The sequence below is a fragment of the Ranitomeya variabilis genome, chromosome 1 (genome assembly GCF_051348905.1).
Source record: "Ranitomeya variabilis isolate aRanVar5 chromosome 1, aRanVar5.hap1, whole genome shotgun sequence".
NCBI classification, from domain to species: domain Eukaryota; kingdom Metazoa; phylum Chordata; class Amphibia; order Anura; family Dendrobatidae; genus Ranitomeya; species Ranitomeya variabilis.
This window is the reverse complement of record NC_135232.1, coordinates 876,952,784-876,971,031: the sequence shown is the minus strand read 5'-3', so window position 1 is coordinate 876,971,031 and position 18,248 is coordinate 876,952,784. Positions and strand designations below refer to the sequence as shown.

At 41.0% G+C, this 18,248-nt stretch overlaps 1 protein-coding gene across 2 annotated transcripts in view; it reads left to right on the top strand.

Annotated features, from left to right (window-relative positions):
* The window catches only part of EMCN (endomucin), a 418,419-nt gene that overhangs the window by 199,360 nt on the left and 200,811 nt on the right, over positions 1-18,248 (top strand). For both annotated transcript variants that reach the window (XM_077277880.1, XM_077277891.1), the window contains exons 4-6: positions 3,438-3,491; positions 3,680-3,742; positions 9,285-9,389. In XM_077277880.1, coding sequence (XP_077133995.1) covers positions 3,438-3,491; positions 3,680-3,742; positions 9,285-9,389 — 222 coding nt within the window. The remainder of the gene's footprint in view (positions 1-3,437; positions 3,492-3,679; positions 3,743-9,284; positions 9,390-18,248) is intronic.

Genomic DNA, 18,248 nt, shown 5'->3' with positions numbered 1-18,248 from the left:
GAGTATTCACTGTCATATTGTTAGGATTAGGGTTAAGGTTAGGGTTAGGATCTCTAGGGTTAGGGGTAGGGTTAGGGTTAGGGTTAGGATCCCTTTATCACCCTGATGGTGGGGGGTGGCTTATCAGGGTGTATTCTTGTTTTTTTCTATAAAAACGCATGCGTTTAAAACGCAAGCAAACGCTTGTACGCAAAAACGCATGCGTTTCCATAGACATCAATGTATTTTTTGACGCAAATCAAACGCAAATGAACGCATGCGGTTTTTTGCGGAAAAAAAACGCCTCTGAAAATTACTACATGTTGCATTTCTGCAAAAGAACATATGCAGCAAAAAAACGCATGCGTCGTTAAACGCGGCCAAACGCGTACAAAAAAAGCATGCATTTTTAATGTTAAACATAGGGAAAAAAACGCTGCAGATCAAAACGCAAGTGTGAAACCAGCCTTACCCGATAAGCAGTGGAGACAGCCGTGTAAAGTGTCAGCAATGCCGAATGCAAGCAGACAGATCAGGGGGCAAAGCCAACTGCACACTGAGGGGATGACACCAGCCAGGAGGAGAAGTCATCCTTAACCTCTTTAGGGCTCATCATTCTCTTCCTGCACTTCATCCTTCTCCTGGCTGTCTGCTTTACACTGCACTAACACGCAGATGAAGCAGACTGCCACAAGCCACACAGTAGGACTTGCAAGCCACATGTGGATCGCGAGCTACAGGTTGGGGATCTGTGCTCTAGAAATACCCTTGATAAAGTGGCTATTGCCTTAATGCTACTGCCTGTTCAATTGTGAAAGCAAATATTAAGAGGAAAAGGGGACAGCCCTACTCAGAACCATGTTATAAGAGCAAAGTGTGTTTAATAAAAACTAAGCACAAGAAAAAAGGGGGCTGTGGAAGGTCGGCTTACTTAGTTGCTCCTCGAGGTAGACACAGGCACACGTGAGGTTAAAGTCTCTGGGTGGTTTATTGTATCATAAACCCATAATGGTAACAGAAAAACAGTCTTTCTGCCTCAAAAGGAAATAAAAAGTTCATAAACAGTCCTGCCCAGTACTTCTGGGCCCACACATATGGCAGCTCTCTCAGGAGTGTCAGCATAGAGGCTTCCTTGCCTCTGCACAACACAGAAAGAGGAAAAAGCTGGCTGGACATTTATTTCCCAGCCACACCCTTGAGGTGGAGATATGGTGAGTAGGCGTCCTGCCCATCTCTTACCTACTCACCTAAAAACCCGCCCATAATATGGCCGCTTAACTCCTTCAGCACATATCATGCCGAAAAGAAACTTATGGGTTTCTAGATCACGGAGGAAAGCAATCCCCGTGACACATATCTCCCCTCACATACAGTGCCAGTGACCCTATCTCAGGGCACAATATGAGATTTTCTGGCAGAAATGAGAGAAAGTAATAGATGAAACAAATTTTTAGTCACTGTTTACACATATCTGGAAGCAACATAAATGTATCCCCAAGATAAAAATGAAAAAAGACTAATTTACAGAAATAGCAGGGTCTTCTGCCATCAATCTTCTGCTCTACGTTTGTATGTTAGCAAGGGACCAGTAGTGGTCTCATCCATATGATAGATGAATAGAGAAGAGCTGTGGGATCCTCCAGTGAATACACAACAATCAATAGCATGGTTTTATAAAGAACTGTTCCATTTTATGTAAAACTAATGATATCTACTGGTAAAGCTACTGAGAAAGCAGCATGGAAATATTTTGATCCAGGCAATTTAAAGCTTTGCCAATGATAAGTGTTTTTTTTTATTAACTAAGTCAGTTTAGTTCACAGACTTAAGTTTTGTTAAGCAAGTCCCTATTATTAATACTAGCAGTTACAGTTGTTACATCATTATTGTTCATTTATTGTAAATTGCAGCCTTTCTTTGGGATAAGATCCATAAATATTTATAACTGTCCAGATGATAGTTATCTGAATACATTAGACATTCTCTGGATTGTGCACAATGCTAAGTATTCACAAAGAAGTGACAGTTCTGCTGTAAGAGGTCTCATATCATTTTCATGTAAGCTATTGTGATTTTTATCATGTTCAATAAGCAATTATTGAAATGTTAGAACCTATTGGCGTGATACGGAACCAATCATAATCAATATAAATATTTTATTGAGTAAGATAGATATAGAATGTGAAAATCAGTGAAAGGAAACCAAAAATCACAAAAGAGTAAAATACATGATAGTGCAGGTATTAAAGTAAATAGGGATGAATGCGGGGTTGATTACTTACCAATTCAATGTGGTTAATCAATATTACATTGTAGTATGTCAAAAATACTGTGGCCAAATATGTACAGAAATACAAAATAAAGCAATAGTATGTGTCACAAAGGCATTGGATCACTACTTAAATTGCCATACTCGCATTTTGCCAGTAATGGTAGTAAAGCTACAGGCGCAGCTTGCTTTGGGTATACCATTTGTATTGTCACTACCTATTGACATGTAGGGAGTGACTGTGCACCACTATTGCTATGTTAGCATACCAGTGGAACTATTACTTTGTACTTTGTAGCATGTCACTTTATTTAACACCACATAGTGCTAGCATTGTGGGGGAGTGCTGCAATATTTCTATTTAACCCTCAACTGGTGAGGTGGGGTTTGCCACACCCCAGGGAATTTTTGTTCGGCTGCCATTCATTGAAAAATGCTGGTATGAGGATACGTGTCTCACTAGCTTCCATCCATTTCCTTGTCAACAGGATGTCGTCAAGGCCTCTCTCTTCTGGCCACGCACAACAGAGCTAGCTGTCACTAAGTGCTGAACCCCACATCACCACTCATGGAATTCTTTTTTACACATTTTCAAATTTTGAAAACTTCTTTATTTTTATCAAAGTATTACGTTTTCCGATACTTATGGGTGTCAAAAATGTGTTATACTCATGTATAATCAATCGCCAATAAGAAAACGATTAAAACAAACGTGACCTTTGCATTTTCTGTAAAAATAAGCGATTTCTAAACACTAGGTTATAGGAAACCCCACATCACCAGTTGCATGACAAAAACCCCACCTCACCAGATGAGGGTTAAGTTATGATCCATATGCATTTGTGATAAATACTAATGCTCTATTTTGCATTTCTGTACATATTTGGCCACAGTATTTTTTACTTTTTATAATGTCTTATTGATGAACGCACCTTGAATTGGTATTGCATCAACTCCCTATTGATCCCTATATACTTTTTTAACCTCACATCATATATTTTACTCTTTTGTCATTTTTTTTATTTCCCTTTACTGATTTTATCATTGTATATCTATGTGACTCAATAAAATATTTACATTCATTATAATTGGCTTCACTAATAGGCTCTAATAGCTCTTATGGATACACAACCAAAATATATATTTCTGTAGAATTGATATCTAAATAATGAAATGTGTTGATTTGCAGAAAATGGCTCATCTCCAACACCTTCACCAGATTTCCATACGACCAGCACTTCTGGTAAGAGGTTTTATTGTCTTCTTTTCCTGCAATCTTTATGATGTTTATAAGCATGTATACCTTGTGCAAATAAACACTGAATGTTTCATGCTGCTAAATATGGAAACATCAGTTTGCTACATTTCACTTCTTTTGTTATTTGATGCATTGTCCAGATGTTCCAACAACAAATGATTCTGTTATTCCAGATCTAAGAGATAATCGGACAAAGAATGAAACCGAAGTGACAATAAAAGCCAACAACACAACTGGTAAGACAAGTGATCAGTTGTATATGTCGTATGTGACTTGTTCAATACTTTGAGTTGCAACTTTAGGCAATTCTAGGAATGGTTAGTAGAAGTCTTTCTATGGAAAACCACATCATGGTGCTATAGAAACCACAAGCAACATTAATATCTTTTTACATCACAGATATCACATGATAGAGCACGCTAAGGTCTCAAACAACCACAAACAGTATAACAATTAGATAAACGCTGATAATGCCATGTAGAAACAAAAAGGAAAAGACAACATTAACTTCCTGAATATTCTCATTGCTCCTCATAATCATTTATATTCCAATAAAAACTGAGAAATTTACAAAGCAATCTTTCATGTGTGTCCCACGAATATATCCATGCCCCCCTTTTCATTCTTCTCGCTTATCTCACTGTCTGCAGAAGGAGCCTCTCCCCTCTGCCCTTTCTTCAGGAGGTCGGGAATGTTAAACTTTAACAGTAAGCTCTGGCATATGACATATGCTGTGATGTTTCTGGAAATCAACAGTATAGCAAACAAAATAAATTAGGTTTGTTAGCAACATTTTTAAACTATTGATATTTACAGCTCTGGCAAAATTAAGAGACCACTGCAAAGTGTTCAGTTTGTCTGATTTTCCTATTTATAGGTGTATTTTTGAGTAAAATGCAAATTGTTCTATTATTCTATAAACTTCTGACAACATGTCTCCGAATTTCCAAGCATTAAATTTTGAATTTTATTTCTGAAAATGAAAAATGCTCAAAATTAAAAACAAAAAACAAAACAGTGCTTTCAGACCTCAAATAATGCAAAGAAAACAAGTTCATAATCATTTAGAAACAACAATACTAATGTATTAACTCAGGAAGAGTTCAGAAATCAATATTTTGTGGAATACCCATGATTTTTAAAAACCGCTTTCATGCGTCTTGGCATGCTTTCCACCAGTCTTTCACACTGCTTCTGGCGCAAAAATGTAAGCAGTTCTTCTTTGTATGATGGCTTATGACTAGCCATCATACTCTTGATTACATTCCAGAGGTTTTCAATGGGGTTCAGGTCTGGAGATTGGGCTGCCCATGACAGGGTTTGGATGTGGTGGTCTCTTAGTTTCTGCCAAAGCTATATAATAAACCAAAGAAACAGTAACAAAGAAAATAGCTTAATACTAATAATATGACAAGTGGTTACTCCAAAACTGACACACAATGTCACTGCTCAGAATTATTCAACCTCTTCATGACAAACATCTTTAGTAATTAGCAGACCCTTTGGTTGTTAAAGGAGTTATCCGTTCCAAACCAATAAGACTGAAGTCACTCTGTGTGACTGCAGACTTATGAATCCCCCAGACCACGCACTGTGCACTGTGGGGATTCTCCGGTTTCAGACCCATGAACAAAAGGTATGAATGAGTTATACATACTCCCGGGCAGTGGGGGTGGCCTCGCTGTCTATGCTCTTGTATGGAGCATGGCCATGCTCTGTATTCGGCCATGCCCACTAGATGGGTGCAACCTCTCGCAATGCAAGTGTATGGCTACAGGCCATGCACACTGGCCTAGAGTATGTATAACTCATACATACCCACCAGTCTCGAGTCTGAAACTAGCAAACCCTTCGACGCACAGTGCGTGAACTGGTGGATTCAAAAGTCTGCACACAGTGACTGCAGATTTATTGATTTGGACCAGACAACCCCTTTTTGAGCTCCTGTAAATGTTATAGATATCACACATCATCGTTTTGCAGCATTCCTGAGGAGTCACAGCCCATGGGGTTGCATCCTGCAACAATCTTCTTCTAAACTCACCAAAGAGTTTCCCAAATCTTCCAGGATTTCTTCTGATACCAAGCCTTTAGGGGCTTTAACCCCTTCATGCCGCAGCCCACTTTAATTTTTGCGTTCTGGTTTTTGCTCCCCACTCTTCCCAGAGCCATACATTTTTATTTTTCCATCAATATGAACATGCATTGGCTTGTTTTTTGTGGCACGAGTCGTACATTTGAACCACACCATTTGTTTTAATATATTGTGTACTGGAGAATGGGAAAAAAATTCCAAGTGCGGTGAAATTGTAAATGGGTGCAATTAGACAATTTTTTTTTTACCTTGTTCACCAAATGCTAATACTGACCTGCCATTATGATTCTCCAGGTCACTCTGAGTTCATAGACACCAAACATGTCTAGGTTGTTTTTTATTTAAGTGATGAAAAAAAAATCGAATGTTTAAAAAAAATGCGCTATTTTCCGAGATCCGTAGCGTCTCCATTTTTCGAATCTGGGGCTGGGTGAAGGCTTCCATTTCACTGACATTTTTATTGATACCATTTTTGTGTAGATACGCTCTGTTGATCGCCCTTTATTGCATTTCAATGCAATGTTGCGGCAACCAAAAAAACATAATTCTGGCGTTTTGACTTTTTTTGCTATGCCGTTTACCGATGGGATTAATTCTTTTTATATATTGATAGATTGGTTGATTTTCAACACAGCGATACCAAATATGTGTATTTTTTTATTGTTTTATTTTGAATGGGGCAAATGGGTGTTGAATTGAACTTTTATTCTTTTTTTAAAAAAGATTTTTAAAAGCATTTTTTTACTTTACACTGGCTTCAATAGTCTACATGGGAGACTGGAAGCTGTGATCATCCAATCGCTTGTGCTACATAGAGCAGGGCTTTAGCCCTGCTCTATGTAGCAGAAATGCTCACTTGCTATGAGAGCCTACCGCTGGCCGGCGCTCATAGTAATACAGCAATAACAACCACAGTGGTCTGCTGCAGCCCCTGGGTTGTCATGCCAATCCATTGGCGACCTGCGATCATGTGACACAGGCACCAATGGGCGGGATGAGTGACGCGCTTCCGACGCAATCACATTAAATGTCACTGTCAGGGATTGACAATGGCATTTAACAGGTTAACAGCCGCGGGTGGATTGCGATTTCACCCGCGGCTGTTATGGGCACATGTCAGCTGTTTTATTGTTTAATAAAAGATGTGGGCTCATCGCCAGAGCACACATCAAAAGGAGAGACACGACTTGCGCAGTACATGTATGGTGCATGTCGTGAAGGTGCTAAGACATGTTGGGATCATGTTATGCAAGTTTCAGTTCCCTCATAGAAAGCATCATGTTTTCTCCAATAATTTTGTGTTACTTGTTTGAACCCATATTGTCCTCCACACGCTGCACGTTTCTAGTGCTAGGGGAACAAAGCAGCCCCAGAGCATCTCCGAGCAAGCATTGTGCACTGTAGGCAGTGTGCTCTTTTCAGTGTACACTACCTTCCTGCTCCTCCACACATACAGTGACATGTAAAATTTTGAGCACCCCTGGTCAAAATTACTTAAAAGGCCTAATGTTAAAGATGACCAATTTACTTTGTATTTTAGGCCAAAAAAATAGAAAAAATTTACATTTTAAAAATTACAAAAAGGAAAATTTGGTTAGTGCCTAGTAGCATCCCCTTTTGCAAGTCTAACAGCTTTTTGTAGCCAACCAAGAGTCTTTCAATTCTTGTTTGAGGAATTTTCATCCATTCTTCCTTGAAAAATTCTTCCAGTTCAGGTTCCTGGGTCATCTTGAAGCAAACTGCTATTTTGAGGTCTAGACACAGACTTTCGGTGATGTTCAGATCAGGGGACTGTGAGGGCCATTGTAAAACATTCAGACTACTTGAGATAGTATATTGTGGATTTTGGCATGTGTTTAGGTTCATTATCCATTTGTAGGAAGCAAGAGAGTAACCATTGAGCCACCATGCTGTTAGTCTAGGAGATACATAAATACATGGAGAACTGGACATTAACCCCTTACTGACCTCGGACGGGATAGTACGTCCGAGGTCAGTTCCCCTGCTTTGATGCAGGGCTCCGCGGTGAGCCCGCATCAAAGCCGGGACATGTCAGCTGTTTTGAACAGCTGACATGTGCCCTCAATAGCGGCGGGTGAAATCGCGATTCACCCGCCGCTATTAACTAGTTAAATGCCGCTGTCAAACGCAGACAGCGGCATTTAACTACCGCATCCGGCCGGGCGGCCGGGTATGAGCGCATCGCCGACCCCCGTCACATGATCGGAGGTCGGCGATGCTCCTCCATTGTAACCATAAAGGTCCTTGACACCTCTATGGTTACAGATAGCCAGCAGCTGTGAGCGCCACCCTGTGGTCGGTGCCCACAGCACACATCATTTTCTGCTACATAGCAGCGAACAGCAGATCGCTGCTATGTAGCAGAGGCGATCATGCTGTACCTGCTTCTAGCCTCCCATGGAGGCTATTGAAGCATGGCAAAAGTTAAAAAAAAAGTTAAAAAAAATGTGAAAAAAATTAAAAAAATATAAAAGTTAAATCACCCCCCTTTCGCCCCAATCAAAATAAATCAATAAAAAAAAATCAAATCTACACATATTTGGTATCGCCGCGTTCAGAATCGCCCGATCTATCAATAAAAAAAAGCATTAACCTGATCGCTAAACAGCGTAATGAGAAAAAAAATCGAAACTCCAGAATTACGTTTTTTTGGTCACCGCGACATTGCATTAAAATGCAATAACGGGCGATCAAAAGAACGTATGTGCACCGAATTGGAATCATTAAAAACGCCAGCTCGGCACGCAAAAAATAAGCCCTCAACCGACCCCAGATCATGAAAAATGGAGACACTACGAGTATCGGAAAATGGCGCAATTTTTTTTTTTTTTTTTTTTTTTAGCAAAGTTTGGAATTTATTTTCACCACTTAGGTAAAAAATAACCTGGTAATATTAGATGTCTATGAACTCATAGTAACCTGGAGAATCATAATGGCAGGTCAGTTTTAGCATTTAATGAACCTAGCAAAAAAGCCAAGCAAAAAACAAGTGTGGGATTGCACTTTTTTTGCAATTTCACCGCACTTGGAATTTTTTTCCCGTTTTCTAGTACATGACATGGTAAAACCAATGATGTCGTTCAAAAGTACAACTTGTCCCGCAAAAAATAAGCCCTAACATGGCCAAATTGACGGAAAAATAAAAAAGTTATGGCTCTGGGAAGGAGGGGAGTGAAAAACGAACACGGAAAAACGGAAAATCCCAAGGTCATGAAGTGGTTAATATTCCAACAGATCAATACACAGTCTGATAATTTCCAGTGATTAGGCGATTGCCAGAGATATTGCAGATGCTCATCAAAGCAGTAGAATTAGCTACACAGCAGCTTCCGGTATAAAGACTGCAGGAGAGCAGCCAAAACAAGGACTTTTGCCACCTCAGAGACTCATTCTTGGCAGCACATGACTGGCCAACATCATTGTTCATTTTCTCATGAAGTAAAGAATCATGATATTCAACACATTAGAAAACCTCCTAGTCTCAAAATGGATGACCATCTAAAGTCATATCTTCTCTTCCACATAGAGCCTTTTCCTTGTCTCAATGTCAAATAGGGGCTGTTATCAGGTAATTCTAGGACAGGATTAATTTTACAAAATCGTGAAATATTACAACTGAATTATAAGTGATATTCACGTGACATTTGTAATTGTTTTTACAGATGAGTACCACCCAGCCAATTCTAGAACATTATTAACTAACGGTAATCTCACCACGATAAGCTGGACCACCACTATATCAAGCCACGTTAATATCAAGCCTTCAGGTAATACAATGATGAAACTTCATAGAATGCCTATTATATTCACCATGCGTCCCATGTTTTTATTATCCTTGCTAGGAATTCCACCATACAGTATATTATTAAACTCTTCATTAGTGACACAAAATGAATGTATTGGTGATGAGACTTTTTGATGCCGCTACATTTCACTGGTGAAAGCACACATTCAAGGAAAATGTAATGGTATACCATAAATAGAATTTATTATATTCACTTCAAGCCTTGCCACTCCACATTAATCAGAAATTGCACCTTAATGATAGATTTGGTGCAAATTAGGTCTATGCATGTTTATTAAGTATATTAGTACATTTCTTAAAGGGAATCTGTCAGCAGGTTGTTGTAATCTGAGAGCAGCATGATTTATGGGCAGAGATCCCGCTTCCTGTGATGTGTGCTGATGTGTCACTTACTAAGCTGTATTTTGTTTCAATAAAATCAGTGTTTTATCAGCCAGAGATTATTTTAGCAACTTTCTGTCATTATACAGTGTTTACAAAAAGCTGCCAATCAGTGGTGTGGGCAGGTTTATACGGAGCTCAGCATTTAGAGCACAGCCAGATCTTCAGCAGAGAGAACTGTGACTCTAACAAAAATGCTGCATCCAGTAAGCTAAGTGATACATTGCTGGAATCAGGGTCTCGGCCCTGCATCATGCTCCTGTCACATTGCATAGCAAAAACTTGCTGACAGATTCCTAAACAAACATGTTCTCTTTCCTCGTCATTTTTAAGTTTTTGCATAGCTACTAAAAATAAGTAAATAAATGTCCTAAAACAAATGATGATAGTGCTCGGTTCCAGGATCCATTTAGACATGTTGGATGCTCCTGTGTTAGTTTAGTGCTTTCTCATATATATGGGATGGGGTCATTTACAGTAGTAATGTACTAATATACAAGACTAAGGGTACCGTTACACAAAACGATTTACCAACGATCACGACCAGCGATACGACCTGTCCGTGATCGTTGGTAAGTCGTTGTGTTGTCGCTGGAGAGCTGTCACACAGACAGCTCTCCAGCGACCAACGATGCCGAAGTCCCCGGGTAACCAGGGTAAACATCGGGTTACTAAGCGCAGGGCCGCGCTTAGTAACCCGATGTTTACCCTGGTTACCAGCGTAAACGTAAAATAAAAAAAACCACATACTCACATTCCGGTGCCTGCGTCCGCTTCCCTGCACTCCTCCTGCATCCTGTGTAAGCGCCGGCCAAAGCAGAGCGGTGACGTCACCGCTGTGCTCTGCTTTCACTTTACGGACGGCGCTCACAGTCAGTGCAGGGAGACAGACGGCCAGGGACCTGACGGACACCGGAATGTGAGTATGTACTGTTCGGTTTTTTTTACATTTACGATGGTAACCAGGGTAAACATCGGGTTACTAAGCGCGGCCCTGCGCTTAGTAACCCGATGTTTACCCTGGTTACAAGCGAACGCATTGCTGGATCGGTGTCACACACACCGATGCAGCGATGACAGCGGGAGATCCAGCGACGAAATAAAGTTTCAAACGATCTGCTACGACGTACGATTCTCAGCGGGGTCCCTGATCGCCGCTGCGTGTCAGACACAGGAATATCGTATGGATATCGCTGGAACGTCACGGATCGTGCCGTCATAGCGATCAAAGTGCCAATGTGAGACGGTACCCTAACAGTCAGAGAAGAATTACCTCTTTTGTCTTAGTTTTTATCATGGGACTAGCTGTTTAAAGACTACTATGGCTCAGTCACAATTGTAATGGAAAGAACAGCCTTGTAGCATGAACTTATGCTCTCCACGCCAGTCAGAACACACTGAGCAGAGCGTGAGAAGCTCTGCCTGTGACCGGCGGTAATCTTAATGATGTCACCGCTGTTCAGAGGTAGAGCTTGTCATGCTCTGCTCGGTGTGTGCCAACTGGTGTGGAGAGAGGTCGCATCACTGATGTGACCACTCTCCAAACCATTCGGATAGTTGTGGGACATGGCCATTAATGGATTATAGATGGAAAGGTGAGTATAACTTTGATTTTTATATTAATTTTCGGTGAATAAATGGATAAAAGAGGGTCGGGGAGTTTTTATTTCAAATAAAGGACTTTTCTCTGTGTCTGTGTCTTTATCAAATTTGCCTATGGGGTTAGTAATGGGGTTTCTGATAGACGTTTCATCATTGCTAACCTTGGGCTTGATGTCAGCAAACATAAAACAACTGACATCAACCTCAAAATTATTAACCCACTTCGGACCACTCCAGGGCAAGTATGAAGAGCCGTGCAAAGTGCCAGAATTTGTGCATCTAATGGATGCGCCTTTTCTGGGGTGGCTGCGGACTGCTATATTTAGGCTGGGAGAAGCTAATATCCATGGCCTCTTCCCAGTCTGAGAATACTAGCTCACAGCTGTCTTCTTTAGCTTGGCTGGTTGTCAAAAATGGGGGGGACCCCACATTTTTTTTAATTATTCTTGTAAATAATTTAAAAAAAGAATGGGACCCCTCTGTTTTTATAACTAGCCATGATCAGTTTCATAGTTCTGGGCTGCATCTTGCAGCTGTCGGTTTTGCCTGCGCTGGTTATCAAAAATAGAGGGGAACACACATTTATTTATTTATTTACATAGTGAGGGCCGGTCAATCATAACCATGCCAATACTTGACATGGCTACGATTGAACTGGAAATGCAAACACAGTAAAGCGAGACTTCCTGGAGAAGGCACGGACACGAACTTTAGCGTTCGGGTTCGCCCATCCCTGTCAGGACTCTGAACATTTTTTACCTTTTGTGCATTACTGCCCTTTTTCAAGATGGCGTCTTTGGTCTCATGTGCACTGTGCCTCCTGCTATAAAACTCCACCCCAGCCTTCAGTCTGTGCTAGAGTATTCTGCCTTGCATCCAGCTCCTGACCTCTGATTACTCCCTGGCTATACACCTGCTCCTGTGAACCTGTGTGGTGATCCTGCTACTCTGCTCTGAGTTCCTGCTGCATACACAAGTTTCCAGTAATCCTCCTTCATCTGCTGTTCGTGTTTACTTCCATCTGCATTTGCTGGTCATGTAAGCTGTTGCTGCTTTGCAACAACCTGAGACTATTAACCAGGCCTCCCTGGTTGAGCTAAGATATGATTTGAACTGCCTAATAAGCATATCTATCTGTGCCTGGACTAAGACAAGGATTTATTCGTGTCAAGTATCCTCAAGAATAACTGTGCTTCATAGACTTTCTGCTTGATTGCATTTTCCTCTGAAGTTTCCTATAGACTGCTGAGCTGCGTTTATTATTTGCACCAAGTGTTGTGGACTTGAGTTTCTCTCTGCACCTGTTTGAATCACCGTGTGATAATATAGACTTTACCACTTATAAAACTGTGTCCTGTAGTTGTCTTGTTCCACGCAAAGAGTCTCCTGAGTAATCCCCTATAATTATTACAATCCCTAGTTAATATATTCTTGCATTTTCTACTTGACACAATAATTTACATTATTTTTAAGCACTCAGCTAATGGGGGTATTACCAGTTACATCAACATTATATGTCTGACTGATTTGTTTCCCACCTCCAGAGCAGAGCTCACCTCTTTGCATTACTTCACTAGACACCAAAAAAAGGGTGGTACACAAATAGGGCAACCTATTCAATGACATGTAAGAAGGATAAGACAGCCAGTAATGTGGGCAATATTTATGACTGCAAGGCTAAAAGCAAAAGAACCCTATATATATATTCAGTGCCAACAAAAGTATTTATTCCATTATATCATATCTGATGTTGGGAATTTTACAATGTTCACTATATGGCAAAATACATCATCGGAATGGTTTGCTGCACTATTTTCCGTCTGTCGCCAATCAATGTCCTTCTGTGATGTCTAGAACATTGTAAAAATTTAAAGGGAGCTTGTCACCAGAAAAAAACGCTTTTAACCTGCAGATACAGGGTTAACCTGCTTGGCGCCCAGACTTAGTTGAACACTACCAGGAGAAAATGAACTTTATTCTTTCCCCCGGGAGCATTCCAGTTTCATACATGAGGGCGGCACTGGCGCAGGTTCAGTCACCACTCTGAATATACTGCACGGCGGCTGTAGTCGGCCGCTAGCCCTGACTAACATATGTCAGGCCCTAATGTAGAGCCAGTATCAGTCAGGGCCGGGGAAGCGGTTACAGCTGTCACTCTGTATACTCAGAGCTATGTCTGAATCCGTGCCAGCGCCACCCTCGTGACTGGTTCGGGCGCCAGGCTGGTTAATAACGCTATTGATGTACAAATGAACTTCATATCTGCAGGTTTACAGCTTTTTTTCTGGTGACAGGTACCCTTTAAAACAGATGTGATTTTTCCTAACCTTTTTCCTTAGCAGATACTGGTTTTATGAGAGGCCCTCCTGTGAAAATATTGTCCTCACCTCCCAAATAAATCTTATTAGGAGGTCTATCTAAATACCGTAGTGAGTAGAGTGACAGGCTGAAGTAGCCATCTGCAAGGTTTATCTCCCATTATGGATGGATAGGGTTTAATTAAATGGAGTGAGGGAATCAGTAATACGGTGTTTTTCTGAGCGGTCATCGCTGCTTTTGTTTGAGTTGATGCTGTTAGCGCTGAATATGGCAGCCTTCACTTATATATTAATCAGAACAACAAACACAGACAAGTGAATATAATACGCACTCGCCTACATGCTTTACAATTGCTAATTTAATTAAATAAAAAATAGTTTCCAAGGCTTAATCTATTTGTAGTCCAGGTTCTAGCTGGGCATCATATGTAACATAATGGAGCACCTGAATCTCATATGTAATCATTGAATTACAAAGGAGATGAACTGCAAATTTTGTAAGATATCTGTATTAGGGGTTTCTATGGGACACCAGGCAATTAGCTTGGAGCTAAAAAGGCAGCGGCTTTTTTATGGGTTACAGTAATAATTAATTATATGCAAATAAATAATAACCAACTGTTATAAACCATTATTTTAATATATTAAATTACTAAAATTAATGTCCAAGTCCACCCTGGGTGACAACTCACTAAAAACCACTGCATAAAATGGAGCTAGGCCTGGTAATGAAACCTGAGAAGATTCTAGAAAGGCGAGTACCACAAGCATAGCCCAGAAGGGGTGCAGAGTATACCAACAATTAAAATAAAGAGGAACACAATGAATAAATACTTGAAGGGAGAATATTAAGGGCTTAAGAAGACTGATAGAATGAAAGCATTAACATTAAGAGAGAGAGAGGCTAAGGAGAGCCTCTAAGAATGAATGGAAATGTAAATGGAGGGTGACATGGTCTCATGAGCCCCCCACACTATTAGCTCTAAAGGGGAGGGGGCTCTTCAGATAGATGGAATGTATTGATCCAAAATCTCCCATGCACATTAAACTAAGGTTGGCAAAATCAACAGAAATCGGCAGAATCGGGCAGCATCGTAATGCATATGGGGGCATCTTCTACGGCTCCAAGACATCACACAGAGGGTTTTTTTGTCACTGTGAAATTCCATACGAACAATGGTATATATCATGGCATGTCGTATGTACTGAACAGTTCTCCCTTAGGAATACTGCATCTACATTCAGATATGAACATGTATTGGGGGCCATACAGAATCCTACAGTACAATAGTAGTATTAAAAGGAATCTGTTAACAGGTTTTTGCTACCTCATCTGAGAGAAGCATAATATAGGAAAAGAGATCCTGATTCCAACAATGTATAACTTAGATTACTGAGTGCAGTAGATGTGACCCGATCAGAGTTTTTAGATGTATGTAGCATAGCTCAGAAAGCTAACCACGCCCACACCACAGCTCTTTGTGTACATTTCTATTGACAGTAAGCTGCTTATCAGAGGTGGGGGTGTGGTCACCTTGCAGGAGGCAAGCTCTACTGCAGTTCAGGTAGTGATAATGTCCTGGTGACAAAACATTCTTTGTATAGAAAAAAAAGCACACATCCTAATAAGTGACACTAATAAGTGAAATCTGTGTCTCAACCCCTACCTTATTCTGTCCTCAAATTACAATATTCTTGTAACCTGAGGGAACATTATATTCTAATATAACTGAATAATAATCTCCACTCATCTGTCTTAATCTTCTGTCTCATATGATTCTTTTACCGTAAAAATATAATTTGTTTTCAAGAGAATTGAGCTTTCATTACTATTAAATTGAACCTCATCTGTAACTAGTAATGTGCTAAACTAGTGGAATTTCTGAACCAATAGTTTTATTTTGTGAAATGTTTGCATTTTTTAACCCCTTTATGACCAAGCGATTTTCAGTTTATACACATTCATTTTTACCTCATTCCTCTTCCAAGAGCCATCATTTAATTTTTCATCAACATTGAGGTATGACGGTTTGTCTCTTTATGGGATGACTTATAAGTTTTCAATAATAGCATGTAATTTAACCATACGTATGCTAGAAAACAAGGAACAAACTTTAGAGTGCAGGGAAACAAAATACACGTCACACAGTGGTAACTTCCCCTTTCATGTAAAATAATGTCGGGAGGCAGATTCTCAGAGAGATCTATGTCCGGCCCATAGATCTTAACAGCTCATTTACATATAAGAAAAATGTGGCTATCTCTGGAATAAAACATCAGATCGCAGTTATCAAGATATAATTTATTCAGCTTCCTATGACCTACTGTGAAGACATAGCACTTTATCTTAATTATCCAGACGTTAATTCAGTAGGCAAGAAACATACCTTGTTGACTTTTGAATTCATGTGTCGGTCTTTGGTCAGTCAAGAAGCAAAGGCTTCTGTTCATATGAGCCTGGATGTTGACATTTAAGTTTGTGTTTGTTGTAACTTATTGACTGTTATCTGCTAGAAAGGGGCACAGGGTTATTGAACAATCAGTGTTTGATTACATGTTGATTGACCACTATGTGGGACCCTGTGGCGTTTTGACCTGTAAAACAGAGAAGGATAAACTATGCATAGTGATTAACTACTCAGTGTGAGTTACTCTCATCACACCTTCTTCTTTACCTTTGGATGATGGTTTGGAGGACAACAGGTTTGAAGTTTATAAAGAGGATATGCCTCTGTAACAAGAGATCCAAAGAACCAGAGTCTCTTTTACAAAACCACATCCAGGAACACTCTACAAGACAGCAGCCAAAATATCATAGCTAGTGTTGAGCATTCCGATACCGCAAGTATCGGGTATCGGAATTCCGATACCGAGTTTCGATATTTTTGTGGTATCGGAAATCGGAATCGGAAGTTCCCAGTGTATGGTTCCCAGGGTCTGGAGGGGAGGAGACTCTCCTTCAGGCCCTGGGAACCATATTCATGTAAAAAATAAAGAATTAAAATAAAAAATATGGATATACTCACCGGTCCGGCGGCCCCTGGACCTTACAGATTGTAACCGGCAGCCTCCGTTCCTAAGAATGAGGAGTTTAGGACCCTCGATGACGTCGCGGCTTGTGATTGGTCGCATGCCGCTCATGTGACCGCTCACGCGACCAATCACAAGCCGCGACATCATCGCAGGTCCTAAACTCCTCATTCTTAGGAACGGAGGCTGCCGGTTACAATCGGTAAGGTCCAGGGGCCGCCGGACGGGTGAGTATATCCATATTTTTTATTTTAATTCTTTATTTTTTACATGAATATGGATCCCAGGGCCTGAAGGAGAGTTTCCTCTCCTTCAGACCCTGGGAACCATCCAGGATAGCTTCCAATACTTGTGTCCCATTGACTTGTATTGGTATCGGGTATCGGTATAGGCGATATCCGATATTTTTCGGGTACCGGCCGATACTATCCGATACCGATACTTTCAAGTATCAGAAGGTATCGCTCAACACTAATCATAGCTCTGTAACGGGGGCCAGGGTGGTAGCTGTACCGAGGGATTGCTGCTGCTTCCACATCACACCCCGACGCTCCGCTACAGAAATATCATGTCCATTTTGTGGTGTGCTGTGTGTGTCACGTATTTCATCCACCTGTGGGTCAGAATCCTTCACAGCATACAGGGCTCCAATCCGTCGCAGACACACACAAATGTTATCAAAGTCCAAGTTCATTTTCAATAAAACTTTACTTAACTCGTGCATCTTCATAACAGTTACAGTCCATCCATTTTCCCAATACATGAGTAATCCATCTCCTGCGTTTTCCCTGGTCTGCTCCCTCAGCTTTTCTTCCTGCACCGTGGCTCCCAGGCCCGCAGCTTCCTGAACCATCCAGCTAGCTGATACTGAGTGCTCCCCGTCCACTTTCCCCATCTTGGGTGAAAATTCAGGTTGCCTCTGCAATTCCTGTTCGGACCGTAAGTCCCGGACGTCACGGGAGGTAACCCACAGACTAGCCACTGATTCCTCCAGGCTGCCTCGCTCTCTTAACTCTACACTGTTGCTCTGTTCAGCTTTCTGTCACAACTCCTTCTCGAACAATTCTCTTCACACAGCTTTAGCTCCTCCCACTACCTGAAAATTACCTCAGAAAGGCAGTCTCCCTGCCACTACACTGGCTCCACCCCCTTTCTCAACTGTCACTACTCTGACTGAAACCAGTTCTCAACACAATCTAATCTCCTACTCTACAGCGCCCCCTTAACACTAACCCGCAACTACACTGCCATAACCCTTACCAGTGCTGACCTACCACTGCCACTGACTGTCCCTATTCCTGTCCCTAACACACAGATATCAGAACAATGTCAGCCATTATCATATTAAACAGTGTCAGCTATTATAAACTACACAGGGCACACAGCAAACACAAAATATACCCAGTTTCATTAGGTAGGCATGCACAGGAATGCAGGGCTCAAACCAGCGGCCTGCACACCCCCTTATAGCTCCATCATGAGGGGCAAAG